This window comes from Cajanus cajan, chromosome 11 (assembly GCF_000230855.2).
Source record: "Cajanus cajan strain Asha chromosome 11, NIPB_CcT2T_4, whole genome shotgun sequence".
Taxonomy (NCBI): Eukaryota; Viridiplantae; Streptophyta; class Magnoliopsida; order Fabales; family Fabaceae; genus Cajanus; species Cajanus cajan.
The window spans coordinates 45,957,180-45,974,403 of record NC_138527.1 but is presented as its reverse complement, the minus strand read 5'-3'; the positions used below and the strand labels follow the sequence as shown (position 1 = coordinate 45,974,403).

Sequence of the window (17,224 nt, the reverse complement as noted above, 5' to 3'; positions counted from 1 at the left end):
CTAATACGTACCAGAATTTTCCTACTCAGACCAGAGAAGGTGGTCGCGGTCGTCGTGGTGGCAGAAATCGTGGTTCTCCAGTTCAATGCCAAATTTGTCACAAACGTGGTCATGAAGCCTCCACGTGTTATCAGCGATTTACTCCAATGCTTGCTCCTTATCCTACTTTTGGCTCTGGTCCTGTTTTTCCTTCTCGTCCTAGTGCTGCTCCACAGTTTGGCACCACAAATATGCTTGGTTTCTCTAGTCAAGCTTCGCTGCCTCCCTACACCATGGGTGGCTCTTTTGGGTCTACTTCTTATCTGCCACCACCTAAGTTCATTCTTCCCACTCAGCAAGGCTATTCTGGTGCTTCCTCCTCTTCTCCAAGAGCCGCGCCAACTCTGAATACTGCCACAGCTTGGATCCCTGACTCTAGTGCGTCCCATCATGCCATCCCGGATCCTCAACACCTTCTTCAAAGTGCTCAGTTCACTGGAACCGAGCATATTGCCATGGCCAATGGTCAAGGTACATCTATTACTGCAATTGGCTCTAATGTGTTTAGGTCCCCACTTAATCCTTCCACTGTTCTATGTCTTAAAAATCTCTTACTTGTCCATACTTTAACGAAAAACCTGATCAGTGTCTCTAAATTTGCCAAAGATAATAATGTCTATTTTGTGTTCTACCCTCATTCATGCCTTGTCAAATCACAGGATTTGAACGAGACTCTTCTTGAGGGCAAGCTTGGTGAAGATGGTCTCTATCATTTTCATCCAGTTTTTGCAAAGACTAATTCCAACTCTGGCGACAATTCCAAGCATCTTGCTTTTCCTAATTCTGCACCTTGTATATTTGTTTCTGAACAGTGTAAAAATGTTGTTTCCAATACTTACAAGCAGTGGCATTTACAATTAGGGCATCCCCATCATGATGCACTAATCAAAGCTCTACAATTGTGTAACATTCACATTCCTCACATTAATAAAACTTCCAACTTTTGTGATTCATGTTGTGTGGCTAAATCTCATAAATTTCCTTCTAAAACCTCCACTACTGTTTATTCCAAACCACTTGAACTTGTTTTCCTTGATGTTTGGGGACCTGCATCATTAGATTCCAGTTGTGGTTACTTGTACTTTTTGACGTGTGTTGATGCTTGTACTAGATATGTATGGATCTATCTTCTTCACCGAAAGTCAGATGTTCTCTCTCACTTTCTTAACTTCAAGGCACTTGCGGAAAAACAGTTTCAAACTCCACTCAAGGCTGTTCAAACCGATGGTGGGGGTGAGTTTCCTCCCTTAATCCCGTTTTTACAGAAAGAAGGCATCGTTCATCGACTTACCTGTCCATACACTCATCATCAAAATGGCATGGTTGAAAGGCTCCATCGGCATATCTTTGAACTGGGCCTGGCTATGCTTCATCATGCTTCGTTACCACTTAAATTCTGGGATCATGCTTTTCTGACTGCTGGCTATCTCATTAACAGGCTCCCTTCCTCCTCTATTGATCATCATTCACCCTACCAACTAATTCACCACAAAGAACTTGATTACCAATTTCTGAAAATTTTTGGCTGCTCCTGTTTTCCGTTACTTAGACCCTATAATCAGTATAAGATCCAACCCCGGTCAGAGGAGTGCCTCTTCTTGGGCTATTCTCTTACTCACAAAGGCTATAAATGCCTAAGTAAGTCTGGTCGCATCTACATCAGCAAAGATGTAGTATTCAATGAAAACAGATTTCCCTATCTTGATCTTTTCGTCTCCAAATCTGTCTCACCTGCTCCCGCCACCTCTGTGTCCAACATTCCATCCCTTATCAGTCCTCCCACTCTCTCCTCCTCTAACCCTTCTCAACTTGCTCTACTTGAGAGCTCTGCTTCCTCAGATTATGGTTTCCTACATTCTCAGTCTGCATCTGTTGATTCACAACCTTCCTCATCCATTTCATCACCCAATACTTCTGCTGCTGCCTCTGGTTCAACTTCTGAACCAGCCAGACCCCTTAACCTTCATCCAATGACCACATGTTCCAAAAATGGTATTGTTCAACCCAGACTAAACCCCACACTTCTTCTTTCCCACGTTGTGCCCAAGACAGTCAAAAATGCTCTAGCTGACTCTCATTGGCTTGCTGCCATGCAAGCTGAAATCACAGCCCTACATAACAACAACACCTGGACGTTAACTACTCTCCCTCTTGGCAGAAAACCCATTGGTTGCAAATGGTTTTTTCGTGTCAAGGAGAACCCTGATGGATCAATAAATAAATTCAAGGCTCGACTAGTTGCAAAAGGCTTCCATCAACAACCCGATTTGGACTTTTCTGAAACTTTTTCTCCTGTTGTAAAACCTGTAACAATTCGCATTGTTCTTTCTCTTGCTGTCTCCTTCCGGTGGCCTCTTCGACAACTTGATATCTATAATGCCTTTCTCAATGGCATGCTTGAGGAGGACATCTATATGTCTCAACCCCTGGCTTTGTTGACTCTGCCAATAAAAGTCTTGTTTGTAAATTACACAAATCCCTCTATGGCCTCAAACAGGCTCCTCGCGCATGGTTTGACAAACTCACGTCTTACTACTCATGCTTGGATTCAACAAAAGCAAGTGTGACCCTAGCCTCTTCACTTTCTCCACATCCGATGCAACTGTTTTTATGCTTGTCTATGTTGACGATATCATTATCACTGGAAATTCCCCTTCCTTGCTACAAAAATTTGCCACTCAACTCAATGCTACCTTTTCTCTTAAAGATCTTGGCACTCTGGACTACTTCTTAGGCATTGAAGTTAAATCTCTCTCTCACGGAAAGTTGCTACTCTCCCAAGATAAGTATATCACTAATCTTCTTACTAAGGTCAAAATGGAAGATTCAAAAGGCATCTCCACTCCTATGATTGGTGGCCAACAGCTTGCTAAAGGTGGTACTCTATTTGATGATCCTACGTTGTACAGGTCCGTAGTTGGTGCATTGCAGTATGCCACAATTACGCGGCCTGAAATTGCCTTCAGTGTCAACAAGGTAAGTCAATTCATGTGCTCTCCCATGGAAGAACATTGGAAAGTTGTCAAACGTATTCTTCGATACCTAAAAGGAACTGTTGGTCATGGACTTGTGTTCTTGCCTGCAAAGCACACTGCTCCCTTCAATCTCACTGCCATCACTGATGCTGATTGGGCGTCTGATCCAAATGACCGAAGATCAACTTCAGCAGCATGCATCTATCTTGGTCCTAATCTTGTGTCTTAGTGGTCCAAGAAACAACTACTTGTTGCCAGGTCCAGCACTGAAACTGAATATAGAGCCTTAGCTCAAGTTGTAACTGAAGTTTTGTGGATTCAGTCACTGCTGAAGGAATTAAAGGTTCCTTTAAACACTCCTACTGTACTTTGTGACAATCAAAACACTGTTGCGCTCTCGCAAAACCCTGTTTTACATGCAAGATCCAAGCATATGGAGCTTGATATCTTTTTTGTTCGTGAAAAAAGTGCTCAACAAGTCCCTTATTGTTTCGCATATACCTGCCCAACATCAGTTTGCAGATGTTCTGACCAAGGCCCTGTCTCCCAAGCGGTTTCTTCTTCTTCGCTCCAAGCTGAATGTTGCTTATCCATCCACTTTGTTTCATCCCCCTTGAGCTTGTAGGGGTTGTATTAGAGAAGAGAATAGGATAATAAATACTTTTATTTGTTGCCTTATTTACGTGTATTCAAATATATTTTCTGATTGTATTTTGCTCATACCTTTAGGTTAGTTAGTTAGTCTGGCTGACTTACTAACTCACTAACTCTTGAGTTAGTTAAGTCCGTTAGGTATATATACATATATACCTCTCTTGTATCACTTTATCAAATTCACTAATAATCAATAATATTTTTCTCTAAGAATTCTTTCTCTCATAATAATAATAATAATAATAATAATAATTATTATGTAATTCATACAGTTTTTATATTAGAATCGCCTTTATATATTTATAGATACAAATGAAAAATATCCAAATAAAAACTTTTTTCACATGTCAACACCAAATCCATTGTAGCCTAATTTACTTTTTGCAAACTCTTTCCAATTTAAGATGTTTTGGCTGAAAAAATTGGGTTTGTGCTTCACAAAAGACAAACATTTTAAAGTACGATACTAACGGGGAAAAAAATGTTATATACATTTCTAATTTTGAAATTCAAAATATATTATTTAAAAAGTAAAATTACTTTTGAAGAAAAAAAAAACTCTTTATTTCCACAAATACGAAAGATCATGCGGTTATCCTATGGAGGGCGCGTGACTTGTATGCTTACACTATGCTTCCTAATATTATATACAAAGAGCATGTAGACAACCGACGAAAATTATTGGCTTAACTTTTTCTCTTCATCGTAAGTTATTGACTGAACAAAGTTTACATAAAGTGAAAAGCTTCATTAGGTAATTGGTTTAGGTGTTTTATTTTTATTTTTTTTACTTTTTTATTCATCTTACTTTACATGTTTTCTCCTTCATCCTATTTTTAATTTACTTCTTCCTCTCTTTTCTCTTTTTAAAATCTTTCAATCTTTCTTCCTTTAGATTTTTTGTGTGTGTTATATTTTCAATTTTTCAATAGATTAAAAACAAAATTGAATATCTACATAACTCATGATAAGAGGCATTTCCACACTTTCGCCAAAAGGATAGATTTTTGTTTTATTTTTTAAAAATTTATTTGGTCATGTGTTGATTATTTGTTCATACTAAGATTGATGTCCTACAAAATCAAACATAGACTCAGCAAGAACAAATGATCCTATTTTTAATTTGTAATTTAGCTAAAAATTCTAATATTTATGTTGATTCTCATATTTATTTCATAATATATCCACAAAATTATTGAAATGGAAATGAAATGAATTATAACCGTAGAAAAAAAAACTTATTTTTAAAGATATTTATCATACACAAATAATATGTTATCATTAAATAACAAATAATACAAACAATTATTTTTTATATAAAAATCCAGCCTATTTTATTTAAATGCATGAGAAATCCTAAGAATCCATAAGTACTCATCGAAATAGTTGTATTAAAAGATGGTGAAAATGTAGTTATGAAATAATAGCATTTGAATATTGAAAAAGAAGTTTGTATCAAGAGAAATAGATTAAGGAGACACATGATTATGATGGATATCTTTAAAATAGAGGGTAATTTAGTAAATTGAAAGAGATATTGGGGCAGCAGAAAGGGTATAGAAGAAAGGAGAGAGTGAAGAGTGTACACTACACAACGCAACTCTATCTCTTCTCTATCCATCTCTTGCCTCTGGACATGGCTCTGTCTTTTGGTCTCTTCTCTTCCATTCTCCCACCAGAAACCACTTTGAGGGCTCCTACTGCTTCTCTTTCTCCTCATGGCTTGCGCATGCTGCGAACCGTTACCTTTGCCACCATCTCTCAGTCTGACCCACCCACTCGCAAAATCCGCGGTATCATGAAACCCCGCAAGGTGTCCCCTGAGATGGAAGCCCTTGTCGGCGTTCCCGAGATTTCTCGAACCCAAGCTCTCAAACAGATTTGGGCATACATTAAGGACAACAATCTTCAGGTACCCTACCCTAAAAACCTAATCTTTTCTTTTCCAATTTCTCACGCTTCTTTTCAGGTACCCTGCACAACTTTATCTCTTTACCACTGTCAAAATGCATTTCTATTTTTATTTTTTGCTGCGTTCTCGAGTTGTAATTTTCTTGCTTATGAATTAGTTTTACAGGACTTCTATCACTGCTCTGTTTTGCACACGTTCGTTTTTGTTTTCTTTATTGATGACGAAGATAAAGTGTTGTGTTAGGGTTCTGCATTTGTATGCTTGATTGTTATTTTTATCTTAAGCGAGAGTTTAAGATGTGACGAGGGGCATGGCATTAGTATTCTCACTCTCTCAGTTCAGTTTTGAACTCAACATTTAGCACTTCTTGTATCCTAAAGAAACCGACTGTTACATGGCCATTGACAATATTTTATTTGTTATGATTCTTTACCCGTGCCTGACCTTTTATAAAATCTTTCGAAACACTTTTTGGGAAAATTAATTCCTCTTTACACAAAGTATTAATCTATCTGCTATTCCACTTTCATTTCGTTGAATGTGCATTTCTGTTTAGCTGATATCATGGTTGATGTCGAGGAATTATGTTGTCAGTTTTGGATTCATCTAAAGTTTCTCGGTTATTGATGATAGATATTTGCTGTTTTTTACTTGAAGGCATATGCTACATGTGTATAACCTTTGATTTTGGTTTTGTCTAAATTGTTACTTGTATTCTGATAGGATCCTGAAAACAAGAGGACTATAAATTGTGATGAGAAGCTGAAGAAGGTGTTTGCAGGGAGAGATCAAGTTGGTATGCTAGAGATTGCTGGTTTGATTAGCCCACATTTCCTTAAAAGTGAAAGTTAAGGTTTTGTGTGCTTTGGTGTATTGAACAATTAATTACATTTGGGAGTATTATGTCATGCGACATGGTAGCGTGTAGTTTTTAGTACTTTGAATACAGAACGAGCATTGTTGAAGAGTTCGTTTTGAGTGTCGTAGTCTCTTCAACAAGCGTTAGTAATTTACCTAGTAGGTTTCTATTTGACATTTTAAATATTATGATGTTATGTTTTCTTGGTTATTCTGCTGTTCTTTTGTGAATCAACACGTTCTTCTTTTTGGATGTGTGTACAGTTTGTGCTGGTTTCACAACCGGGTAATGCGGTAAGTAACCAGGAGGCTCCATTGAAAAAAAAAAAATGATATGCGTTGGAGGTTTCTTGTGATGATTATATTAATGTTTCGAGTAAGGTTGGAATCGCAGAGTTGGCCTGGTAAGGCCACAAGTGGGCAGTTTGAGTAGGTATGGAAAGGAGAAGGTCTGATCTTGTACCATTGCGTCCTTGGCAAGAAATTTAGAGTTGACTGATCATAGAAACCTTGAGATAACTGTAACAACGTGCGTTACAATTCATTTGGTAGCTTATTTTATGATAAGGCAGTTAATGAAATAACATAGAAATAATGGCTGAAGAGATGCCAGGCCCTATAGGAGACAGAATTAATGTTGAATGCCTTCCCCCTCCCCTTCTAACCCTATAGGCAAGGTTAACAAATGTTACATAAATTAATAATTTATTAATGATTACACACCACAATGACATGGGTGTCAACAGTTAAATATACCCTATTTATGCGTGAAACACTGAAACGGTGTCCATTTGAAGGCATGGTAAGTTGCAATTCACGGAGATAAGAGATAAGTGAAAATCGTAAAGATATCCTGGTCGAACATTGAAAAGTAGTGTCCAACATAAAACCACTGCTTTTTTTAGCAAGTATAGTTGATTTAATAAACGAGAAGGCCGTGTAGGAGTTTTTTATATTTATTTTTTGGATCAATTCCTCTGTTTTTCCCCCCCAATCAATAGGCTGTTTAGGTAAATTGACTTATGTTCTAAAGTTCAAATAAGAAGCTCGAAAGAGGTTACGTGAAAGATTTTCTTATTAATTTTGGTAAAAATCGTTTTAATAAGAATAATGGTTGAATCAATAAAAAATAATAGGTTTCTTAAGAATGATCTTGTTTGGAGAGATAAATCTCACTTATGTGATCTCTAAGTCTCCAACCATCAATTTGGAGATATTCTTAGTTCACATCCAAAAGAAAAAAAAAAGAAAGGATTATGCATTCAATTTTAAAATTTAGAAAAGTTTTGTTGTTATTGTTTGGGTTAAGCTTGGGAAGTTAAAATGGAAAGACAGGTTAACAATGTGTCTGGGTTTGGATTGATAGTAAAAATGTATAATGTGTGCAAAAATTATAGTGAAATTAACAGAAGCAAAGAAATCACAGTGATTAGAGTGTTAAGAAACATGCAATAAAATGAGTAAATAAACGAAGAGGATGTTGGAGTTAGCCCTGCACGATAATAATTGGACGAGAGCGAATCTACGTTGGTATCCATTTTAAAATGAGGAATGCTACACGTTCTCAAAAAGAATCGAACATGGTCCGAAATTTTAAAATATTTATATTTTATAATAAATTTATTATAAAGTAATTATTTAATTTAATATTTTATAATTTAAATTAAATTTTTTTTGTCGATTTAGAATAAATTTCGGAGTTTGAATTGGGGAAGACATAGAATTTTTCTTTTTAAAATTTTATTTGAGAGAAAAGAAGTGAAGCTGCGCGGGACACATGGTGAAGGAGAATTGGAGAAGTTTCCAATGAAATATCTGAAAGAATAAATTTAAGTAAATATATGTAGATAAAAAAAAAATAGGCAGTGAATAAAGCGAAAAGGTTTAAAAATAGATTATATGAGAGGAACAAAAAAATCTAAAAGGAAACAAGTGAAGCAGCGACGAGGATGGAGATAGTAGAGAAAGTGGCTCTTCCTCTGCTCCTCCCAAACCCACCATTAAAACACAATTGTGTGGCCTCAGCCTCAGCCTCAGCGCCCTCAGTGAGCACTCTTATCCATGATCTCAATTCGAATTCGAATTCACAGTCCCGGCAGCGCGTGAGCCTGGGCAGGTCCTCCGACCCCAACCGCGGCAAGGCATGGTCTCCTCACCGGCTCTCTCCTCGAGGTCAGCATATTCTCCACACCTTAACCTTAACTCATTCCAATCCAACCTTTGACTTAGACCATATTCTGCGTCCTCTTTTCGACCTTCCCAATCCCTCTTCCGATATTTTGGAGATAATCAAGGCCCTAGGGTTCAACAACCAATGCGACCTCGCCCTCGCCGTCTTCCACTGCCTTCGAACCACCCACTCCTCTCATTCCACCACTTCTGCAATCCCCGTCATCATCAAAATCCTCGCCAAGGCTGGGCGCGTCTCCTCCGCCGCCTCCCTGCTTCTCGCTCTCCAAAACGACGGCGTCCAGATTGACGTCTACGCCTACACTTGCATGATTAGCGCCTACTCCAGTAGCGGCCGCTACAGGGACGCCGTCAACCTCTTCAACAAGATGCAAGAAGACGGCTGCGCCCCCACTCTCATCACCTACAACGTCGTTTTTAACGTTTACGGCAAAATGGGCATGCCCTGGTCTAACGTTACTGCTCTCCTTCATGCCATGACCTCGCGTGGGGTTGCCCCTGATTTGTATACTTACAATACGCTTATAAGTTGCTGCCGCCGCGGTTCTCTCTACGAAGAAGCTGTTCAATTGTTTCAGGACATCAAGTTGGCTGGTTTTACGCCTGACAAGGTTACCTACAATGCCTTATTGGATGTTTTTGGCAAGTCTAGACGCCCCAAGGAGGCTATGCAGGTTCTCCGAGAGATGGAAGCCAATGGCTTTTCTCCCACCAGTGTAACTTACAATTCCTTGATTTCGGCTTATGCTAAGGGTGGCTTGTTGGAGGAGGCTTTGGAGCTTAAATCCCAAATGGTGGAGAAAGGGATTAAGCCTGATGTCTTTACCTACACCACCCTTATGTCTGGATTTGAGAAGGCCGGGAAAGATGACTTTGCCATTCAAGTTTTTCAAGAAATGAGAGAGGTGGGATGCAAACCTAATATTTGCACCTTCAATGCCCTCATTAAGATGTACGGCAACCGGGGAAAGTTTGTGGAAATGATGAAAGTCTTTGATGAGATCAGGGTGTGCAATTGCTCCCCTGATATTGTTACTTGGAACACTCTTTTGGCTGTTTTTGGACAGAATGGAATGCACTCCCAAGTGTCTGGAATATTTAAAGAAATGAAGAGAGCAGGGTTTGTCCCTGAGAGGGACACTTTCAACACTCTAATTAGTGCCTACAGCAGGTGTGGCTCCTTTGACCAGGCAATGGCTGTTTACAAGAGCATGCTTGAAGCTGGAGTGGTGCCCGATCTTTCTACCTATAACGCTGTTTTGGCAGCATTGGCTCGAGGAGGCCTTTGGGAACAAGCTGAGAAAGTCCTTGCTGAGATGAAGGATGGTCGGTGTAAACCTAATGAGCTCTCGTATTCTTCTTTGCTTCATGCTTATGCCAATGGCAAGGAGATTGAAAGGATGAATGCTTTTGCCGAGGAGATATACTCTGGTTCTATTGAAACTCGTGCTGTTCTTTTGAAGACCCTTGTTCTAGTTAACAGCAAGAGTGATCTGCTGATGGAAACAGAACGTGCCTTTTTGGAGTTGAGGAAGAGAGGAATTTCGCCTGACATAATTACTCTGAATGCAATGCTTTCGATATATGGGAGGAAGCAGATGGTGGCCAAAGCCAACGAGATTTTGAACTTCATGCACGAGAGAGGATTTACTCCGAGTTTGACTACATATAATAGCTTGATGTATATGTACAGCCGTTCTGAAAACTTCCAAAAATCTGAAGAAATCTTGAGGGAAGCTCTGGAGAAAGGTATGAAACCTGATAGGATTTCATACAATACTGTTATTTATGCGTATTGCAGAAATGGTAGGATGAAGGAGGCTTCGCGGATATTTTCCGAAATGAAAGATTCTGCACTTGTTCCGGATGTTGTAACTTACAACACATTTATTGCAACATATGCTGCTGACACAATGTTTGCCGAGGCTATTGATGTAGTTCAGTACATGATCAAGCGGGGATGTAAGCCAGACCAGAATACTTACAACTCCATTGTTGATTGGTATTGTAAGCTCAACCAGCGGGATGAGGCCATCAGTTTTGTTAAAAACCTTGGTAATCTTGACCCGCATGTTTCCAAGGACGAAGAAAGTAGGTTACTAACGAGAATAGCAAAAATGTGGCCATAAATTGTTTCATGACTCCCTGGATGTAATATTGGAATTTAGACTGTTTCTTGGCTTCTAGTTTTTAGATGCCATTAGTATTTTTTTCCTCCTTAGTTGCCATGTTGTATAATATTTGGGCATGGAGGTTGGCATTCACCGCGTGTAGTTGTAAATGATGGTATTCCTATGCTGGGGTTTATCTGCAGAAATAGGCAGCAGTGTGTCTCCTCAGCGATGCTTGCAGGCGGGGTTGTACAGAAAGATGGGAAATTAAAGAATAGTAAGAGAAGGGTAATGGTTGGTTTTGAATGTCAATAACATGTAGAATAAACTATATAGCAACGACATCAAGAAAAATAACACGTGCAGGGAAGGCTTAGGCTTTTAGTATTGTCGTAGATTCATTTTGTAACATAATTTCCTCTTTGTTTGTTGTTGTTGTAGTGTGTTCGTCAGCAAAATATATAAGTTGTTATGTTTTTGTTTTGAGAGCTCTGTTAGAGATTATTCCTGCAGAGGGACTAGCGCTGTTTGTCTGAAGGGCAAAATTTACCGTTTAATTATTCTCCCTCCGAATTCCGGGCAATTCTCTATCAAAAATGTTTTTGTACACAGCTCTTGAATTTGGAGAGTATTTTTGAAATACATTATTCAAAAAATAAATCTTATTCTTTATTATTGCATGACAAAAAAATGGACGCCATTGAACACATGGGAAGCTTCCCATCTAAAAGGTAGGAAATAAAGAGTTGTGGTATGGTATGTGGGTGACATCTTTGTTTGATTGATAGTCAGAGTTTAAATTATTTTCGCTGAGTAGATAATTCACAGTCAATAATTTTTAGCAAGGGGGAAGAAAAAAATATGAAAATTCATAATTACATTCTATTTGAATTCTTTAAAATATGTGACAGAATTATCCCTTAAAAAAATATAGAGAGAGATAACTGAAATTAAAGGATGAAAACGTAGTATAACTAGAATATAATAGAGATCCGAGTTGGGCCCTCAGAAGCAATTTGACTTGACATTTGTTCTATGAAGTGGTGATCTTAAAATTCAATTGGCAAAAAGTTGCTTTTGAATTTGAGTGGGAGCCCCTCTATGTTGACTTTGACTAGGCCTATACCTTCTCTTCCGGTTACATATATATATTTTTTTTAAGGTTTTCGTCTCCTGTTTTTTCACTTCCATCCTTCTCTCCCTCTTCCAAGTTTGCAAGAGAGAAAGAATAAGATGTCTACTTTGGCTGTCCTATCTGCGTTATTTCTCCTTCTTCAATGTCCTCTCTTATCCCTCTCAACCAACTCTGAAGGTATGTTCCGCTTATTCTTTTCTCAACTTTTTCTTTGGGATCGTAGCCATAAGATAGCATCCAACATCATCAATATTCCCTTTCCCTCAGATCATCTGATTCCTTATTATTTATTTTGTACAATTTGTGTTCCAAAACCTAGCACTTGACTATGAAATTGGGTTTCCAAATTTACTTTTGACTTTTGAGCTGATGTGTTGTGTAGGAAAAGCTCTTAATGCTTTGAGAAGAAGACTTTCTGACCCCAACAACGTGCTACAGAGCTGGGACCCAACTCTCGTTAATTCTTGTACTTGGTTTCATGTTACCTGCGACTCCAACAATCACGTCATTCGCTTGTAACAATTACCTTCTTTTCTTTTTGTGTTACACATTCATCACGCTTACTGGGTTTAGGATTGAGTTGCCTTCTAATCACTTGTTTGGTCTTTGAATTTCAGAGACTTGGGCAATTCTAACATCTCTGGAACCTTGGGCCCAGAACTTGGCCAGCTACCCCACCTTCAATACCTGTATTTATGGCTTTCCCTTGTCTAATCAAATAAATATCTTATTCTTTGCCACGTGAGTGATTATGAAATTCTTCATTGCAGGGAGCTCTATAGGAATAACATAAGTGGCAAGATTCCTGAAGAAATTGGTAACTTAAAGAACCTTATTAGTATGGATTTGTATGATAACCAATTAGAAGGGAACATCCCAAAGTCATTTGGCAAGTTGAAGTCACTTAAATACCTGTAAGCATGTATTTGTTGATTGGCCAAAAGCTTAAACTGAACATTAGTTATTGAATCAAATGATGTGTGAATTGTGTTTTATTTCGCTCATTCTTTCGCGTTCATGATAATATAGACGATTAAACAACAACAAGCTCACAGGATCAATCCCAAGAGAGCTCATTCATCTTAAAAATCTCAAAATCTTGTAAGATCCTCTTTCTATACATTTTATCTTATGCTTTATTTTATCTTTCATTTCGTGCTTTGGAATGGAGAAAATCCAAGTTCAATTTCATTCTTTTTTTGTTAATGATTTATCAGTTAATTTGAAACCTCGTTTGTGCAGTGATGTTTCTAATAATGACCTCTGTGGAACAATACCAGTAGAAGGCAACTTTGAATCCTTCCCAATGGAAAGGTATAATATCTGTTGCAATTCTTGCCTCATTAGTCTTGTCGTTATAACATATTAACATATTCCATTGGTGTTTCAGTTTTGAGAATAACAAATTCAGCGGCCCAGAACTGAAAGGACTGGTTCCTTATGATTTTGGATGCTGAAGAATGGTAGAATTCGTCATTTCATTACTCTTGCCTTCTTAACTTGGGCAGCAAGTGGTATTTGCCACAATTCGAATGTCGATAGATAAAATGAATTTATCATCGGTGACATGCCTCGTCATTAAAATACATGCTTGTTATAATACTAATAGTTTATTTGCAATCCCTCCATGTTATCTTGCAACTAAGTCAAAATTCTTCAGAATGATTTATTTCGCAAAATCCTACCAATTACGTAGCAGTTCTACAAATGCGCCGGAAAGTTTTTTCCTGCCATCCATTATTTCGTTGTCTTCACGGTAAAATTAAGAGGAGAGATATTATTCACTTTGAGTTTTAACTTTCACAATTTTACGTTTAGGCATCACTTAAAAAGATTTCTACTCAATAAACTACATATATATATTTTTATAAATTTTTGTCTCTCCTTCTATTCTATATCCCAATAAAATCGTATTTAAATAACTCATACAATCAAGCATAATTTAATGAGTAGGTGGCTAAATTTTAATTTGTAAACTTCGATGGAGTCAAAATTGAAATAATTTAACAGGTTTGTGAAGGTATTCATTTTATACACCTACCTAAAAGGGAGAATGGATACTCAAACTAAATATGGCACCCAAATTAAAAATTATAGAAATCAAATTGTTATGATTTTAATTTATTAAATAACTAATATTTTAACATATACATTCTATCCTATCAATAAAAATACACATTTTATAAGTTAAATATTTATCATATATAAATAAATTATATAATAAAATAGCATTTTAACTTGTATATTTTATTTGATAAATATTTATTATTGAAGTGAATGTTAGATTACAAAAAGGGGAGTTGAATTATTTTCTATTTAAAAATATACTTTTTATGAAAATCTGTTTTTCAGAAGACAAGTCTTTTTAATATTGATACTTGGAGTAATTATTTGAAAATAGTTTTTGAGTTTACTTGTTTGTAAAATAGATTATACAATAATGTAATAATGGACATAGTAAGTTAAATAAATAAGTAAAAAGATAGGAAGAGAGAGATTGAATACAATATTTTAATTATTTATATTGATTCATTTCAATCGAGCTACATCCACTTCTCACACAACTTTATGAGATTTTTCACTAAATCACAACTAATTACAGTTCAAACTTAGTCACCTGCTGATACAAACCAATACTACACAATCACCTACTGTTAGTAGTAAACACTCAACCAACTAATAAGATTTCTTCACTCAACCACCTATTGAGAAAACAATCTCACAACCACTTTCTATGAGATTACACAACACTTGTTGTGAGTCCTTCTACTTCCCTACACCATTGCACTCTCAATTCTACACAACACTTTTTGTGTTCTTCCAGATTACAAAGATCACAGGTAACTCTCCCACAGTGGAGTTTCCATAAGAAGGTTTCACACTTTTTATCTATTACAAAATAGATATACAAATATGAGGTGGAAATCTTTGAAAATTTCAGTGTATGAAATAAGGATTATAAGTTGTTAAGCTTGGGTAATCTCTCTTTTTCTTTGTTCTTACTTCAAAAAGTGTCCATTGCCTTCCCTTTATAGGCCTCCAACAATAGATTTGTTGTGACTTGCTTGTTTTTTAAGCTAGATGCTAACCTCACTGTACTTTACTTTTTTTTGGTCTTGTTAGATTTTTATAGATGAGATGCCTTTTGAATAAGTATTCATTTTCGGCCTTCTAAACAAGGCCTTCAATATAAGTCTTATGAGAATTATTATTTTAATTGAAGTCTTTTGATAGACAACTTGAAGTGTTGATCTCCTAAACTAGGTCTTCAAGACATTTCTTCTAAGAATAAATGTTTAACTTGAAAATTTATGATAAAAAAAAACTTAAAAATACTTATCTTCATGCTTGGGAATAGATATTTTCATTTCTTCTAATAAACAATCCTTGATCATTATGAATTGGTTTCATGTTACTTGGACCTATGTAGCACAAGATATTCCCAAAATATTATAGCAACATTATAATGTCCTAGACAAATCAACATTTTCATATTGTAGACATAATTTTTCCATGATAGAGACCTTACTAGCTCATAACTTTTCATCAAAGTTGTAGAAATTTTTTTTATCTTTCCATAGCCACCAAGTTTGGCTAAAACACAAGTCTATAAATCCATATATGCTCAAAATACTACATTGTGTCAGTGTTGCAACTCAAAATGACGTTTTCATCTTGATTTCCATATTTGTCCATGATTTGGGATTTTTTAGTGCACGAGTTCTTCATAAAGGTTGTAGACGATTACTTTTGTTTTTCATAGCCACAAAGTTTGTCTCAAGATCATATCTACAACTCAATATATGTGCAAAACATATCAACTATGTTTTATAGTCAAGATCAACATCATTTGTAACTTCTTTTGCAATTTTGCATGTGATCTAATCTGTATAAGCTCTTGATTTCTTCATGAAGAATGTAGATACTTCTTTAGGCTTTTTATAGCCACCAAAATCTCCTCAAATGAATTCCTAGAGCTCAAGATATCACACAATTGGACTTCATAATCTTTTGAAGATTTTCACAATTGAATGTATAGCTGAGACATCCATCCTAAGTCATCTTGAATCAATATTGAGTTTACTTTAATTGATATGTTAAATACACTTAAGCAAATTCATTAGTAAAATAAATACTTAAAAGACTTATGACTTTTGTTCATAAGGTTTGTCATAATTAAAACATAAAGGGTAGACTCAACAATTATAGATAACTCTAATTTATAATAAATTATATATAAATAAATAAATTATATTTAAAATTAGTATAAATAAATACTGTTAAATATATAAATTATATTATAAATTTAAAATAAATAAGTATATTATTTTTTAGTAATCTTTTGTATATTAAAAAAATATTTTTAGCTATTGATAACTTATTTTAAAATCTTAAAACCTAACTTATTAATAAATTTAATAAATGTAAATTAAAATATGATTTAATTAAATAAGAAATTAAAATAAGATTTAAATATTTTTTAATCCTTTAAATTTAAGGTAAATTTATTTTTGATCTTTCAAATTTAAAAGTATTAGTTTTCATCCATGTAATTTTTAAAAATATTATTTTATCTCTCAAGTTGTCAATAATAATATATTGAAAATAAAAAATTAAGATAATTATATATTAATAACTGAATCTAATGTTAATAGAAATACAAGTAGAGATTAAAAATATATTTAAACATTAAAAGAATGATAAAAACAAAAACGTTAATAATCCCTAAAATAATCGAAAAAATACGCCTTGAGAACAGAAAGGAAGAAGGAAGTTGAATCGGGTGAGAGCATGCACAATTTAGAGGAAGAACGGCTTCGCCAGTTGCCACAGCATAACCGCCATCATGGATCAGAGAGAAGGAAGCATAGCAGATGCATGTATGTCACAATGCCTATAATAAACTACGTAAATTTTCTCCATTATCTATACTTATTATAAATAGAATATATTTTGGTAATTAATTTTTATTTTTATTTTTAATGGATTATTATATTTTTTAAATGTAAAAAAAAATATCTTTTTATATTTTTATTGAAAAATTATTCGCATTTTTTAATATTTATTTATGTATAATTATCACTAAATATCTTGGTCTATCTAGTTAGTTCTTATAAATGAGTTCTTTGGATTGTGGTTTTGCTTGATGTTTTCTTTTATTTAATATATAACGGAATCATACGTCACAAACAAATTATTCTATCTGCATTTTAAGTGTTTTTATCTGTCTGAGTTCTCTTCTATAATGCCTCTTTCATCAATTTTTTTATCTCTTAGAAGTTTAAATGGTCACACAAAAATAACAGTAAGACAACACAAAGAAATCTAAGAACACGAACAATATAAGTAG

The 17,224-nt window shown here is 35.5% G+C and overlaps 4 protein-coding genes across 4 annotated transcripts; all 4 read left to right on the top strand.

The window, feature by feature from the left end:
- Positions 1-2,649: 2,649 nt before the first annotated feature.
- On the top strand, positions 2,650-3,243 carry LOC109814598 (putative mitochondrial protein AtMg00810). The gene has a single exon (XM_020379059.1). It carries the CDS (start codon positions 2,650-2,652, stop codon positions 3,241-3,243), a length of 594 nt encoding a protein of 197 aa, XP_020234648.1.
- Positions 3,244-5,240: 1,997 nt separating this feature from the next.
- LOC109814611 (SWIB/MDM2 domain superfamily protein) lies at positions 5,241-6,649 on the top strand. Its single transcript, XM_020379077.3, has 2 exons — positions 5,241-5,580; positions 6,304-6,649. Exons 1-2 carry the CDS (start codon positions 5,305-5,307, stop codon positions 6,430-6,432), a joined length of 405 nt encoding a protein of 134 aa, XP_020234666.1. The 5' UTR covers positions 5,241-5,304; the 3' UTR covers positions 6,433-6,649.
- Positions 6,650-8,336: 1,687 nt separating this feature from the next.
- On the top strand, positions 8,337-11,225 carry LOC109814591 (uncharacterized). Its single transcript, XM_083067195.1, has one exon. It carries the CDS (start codon positions 8,388-8,390, stop codon positions 10,755-10,757), a length of 2,370 nt encoding a protein of 789 aa, XP_082923321.1. The 5' UTR covers positions 8,337-8,387; the 3' UTR covers positions 10,758-11,225.
- A 154-nt stretch (positions 11,226-11,379) lies between these two features.
- LOC109814594 (leucine-rich repeat protein 2) lies at positions 11,380-13,539 on the top strand. Its single transcript, XM_020379055.3, has 7 exons — positions 11,380-12,051; positions 12,257-12,389; positions 12,492-12,563; positions 12,645-12,788; positions 12,904-12,975; positions 13,117-13,188; positions 13,265-13,539. Exons 1-7 carry the CDS (start codon positions 11,973-11,975, stop codon positions 13,329-13,331), a joined length of 639 nt encoding a protein of 212 aa, XP_020234644.1. The 5' UTR covers positions 11,380-11,972; the 3' UTR covers positions 13,332-13,539.
- The last annotated feature ends 3,685 nt before the right edge of the window (positions 13,540-17,224 follow it).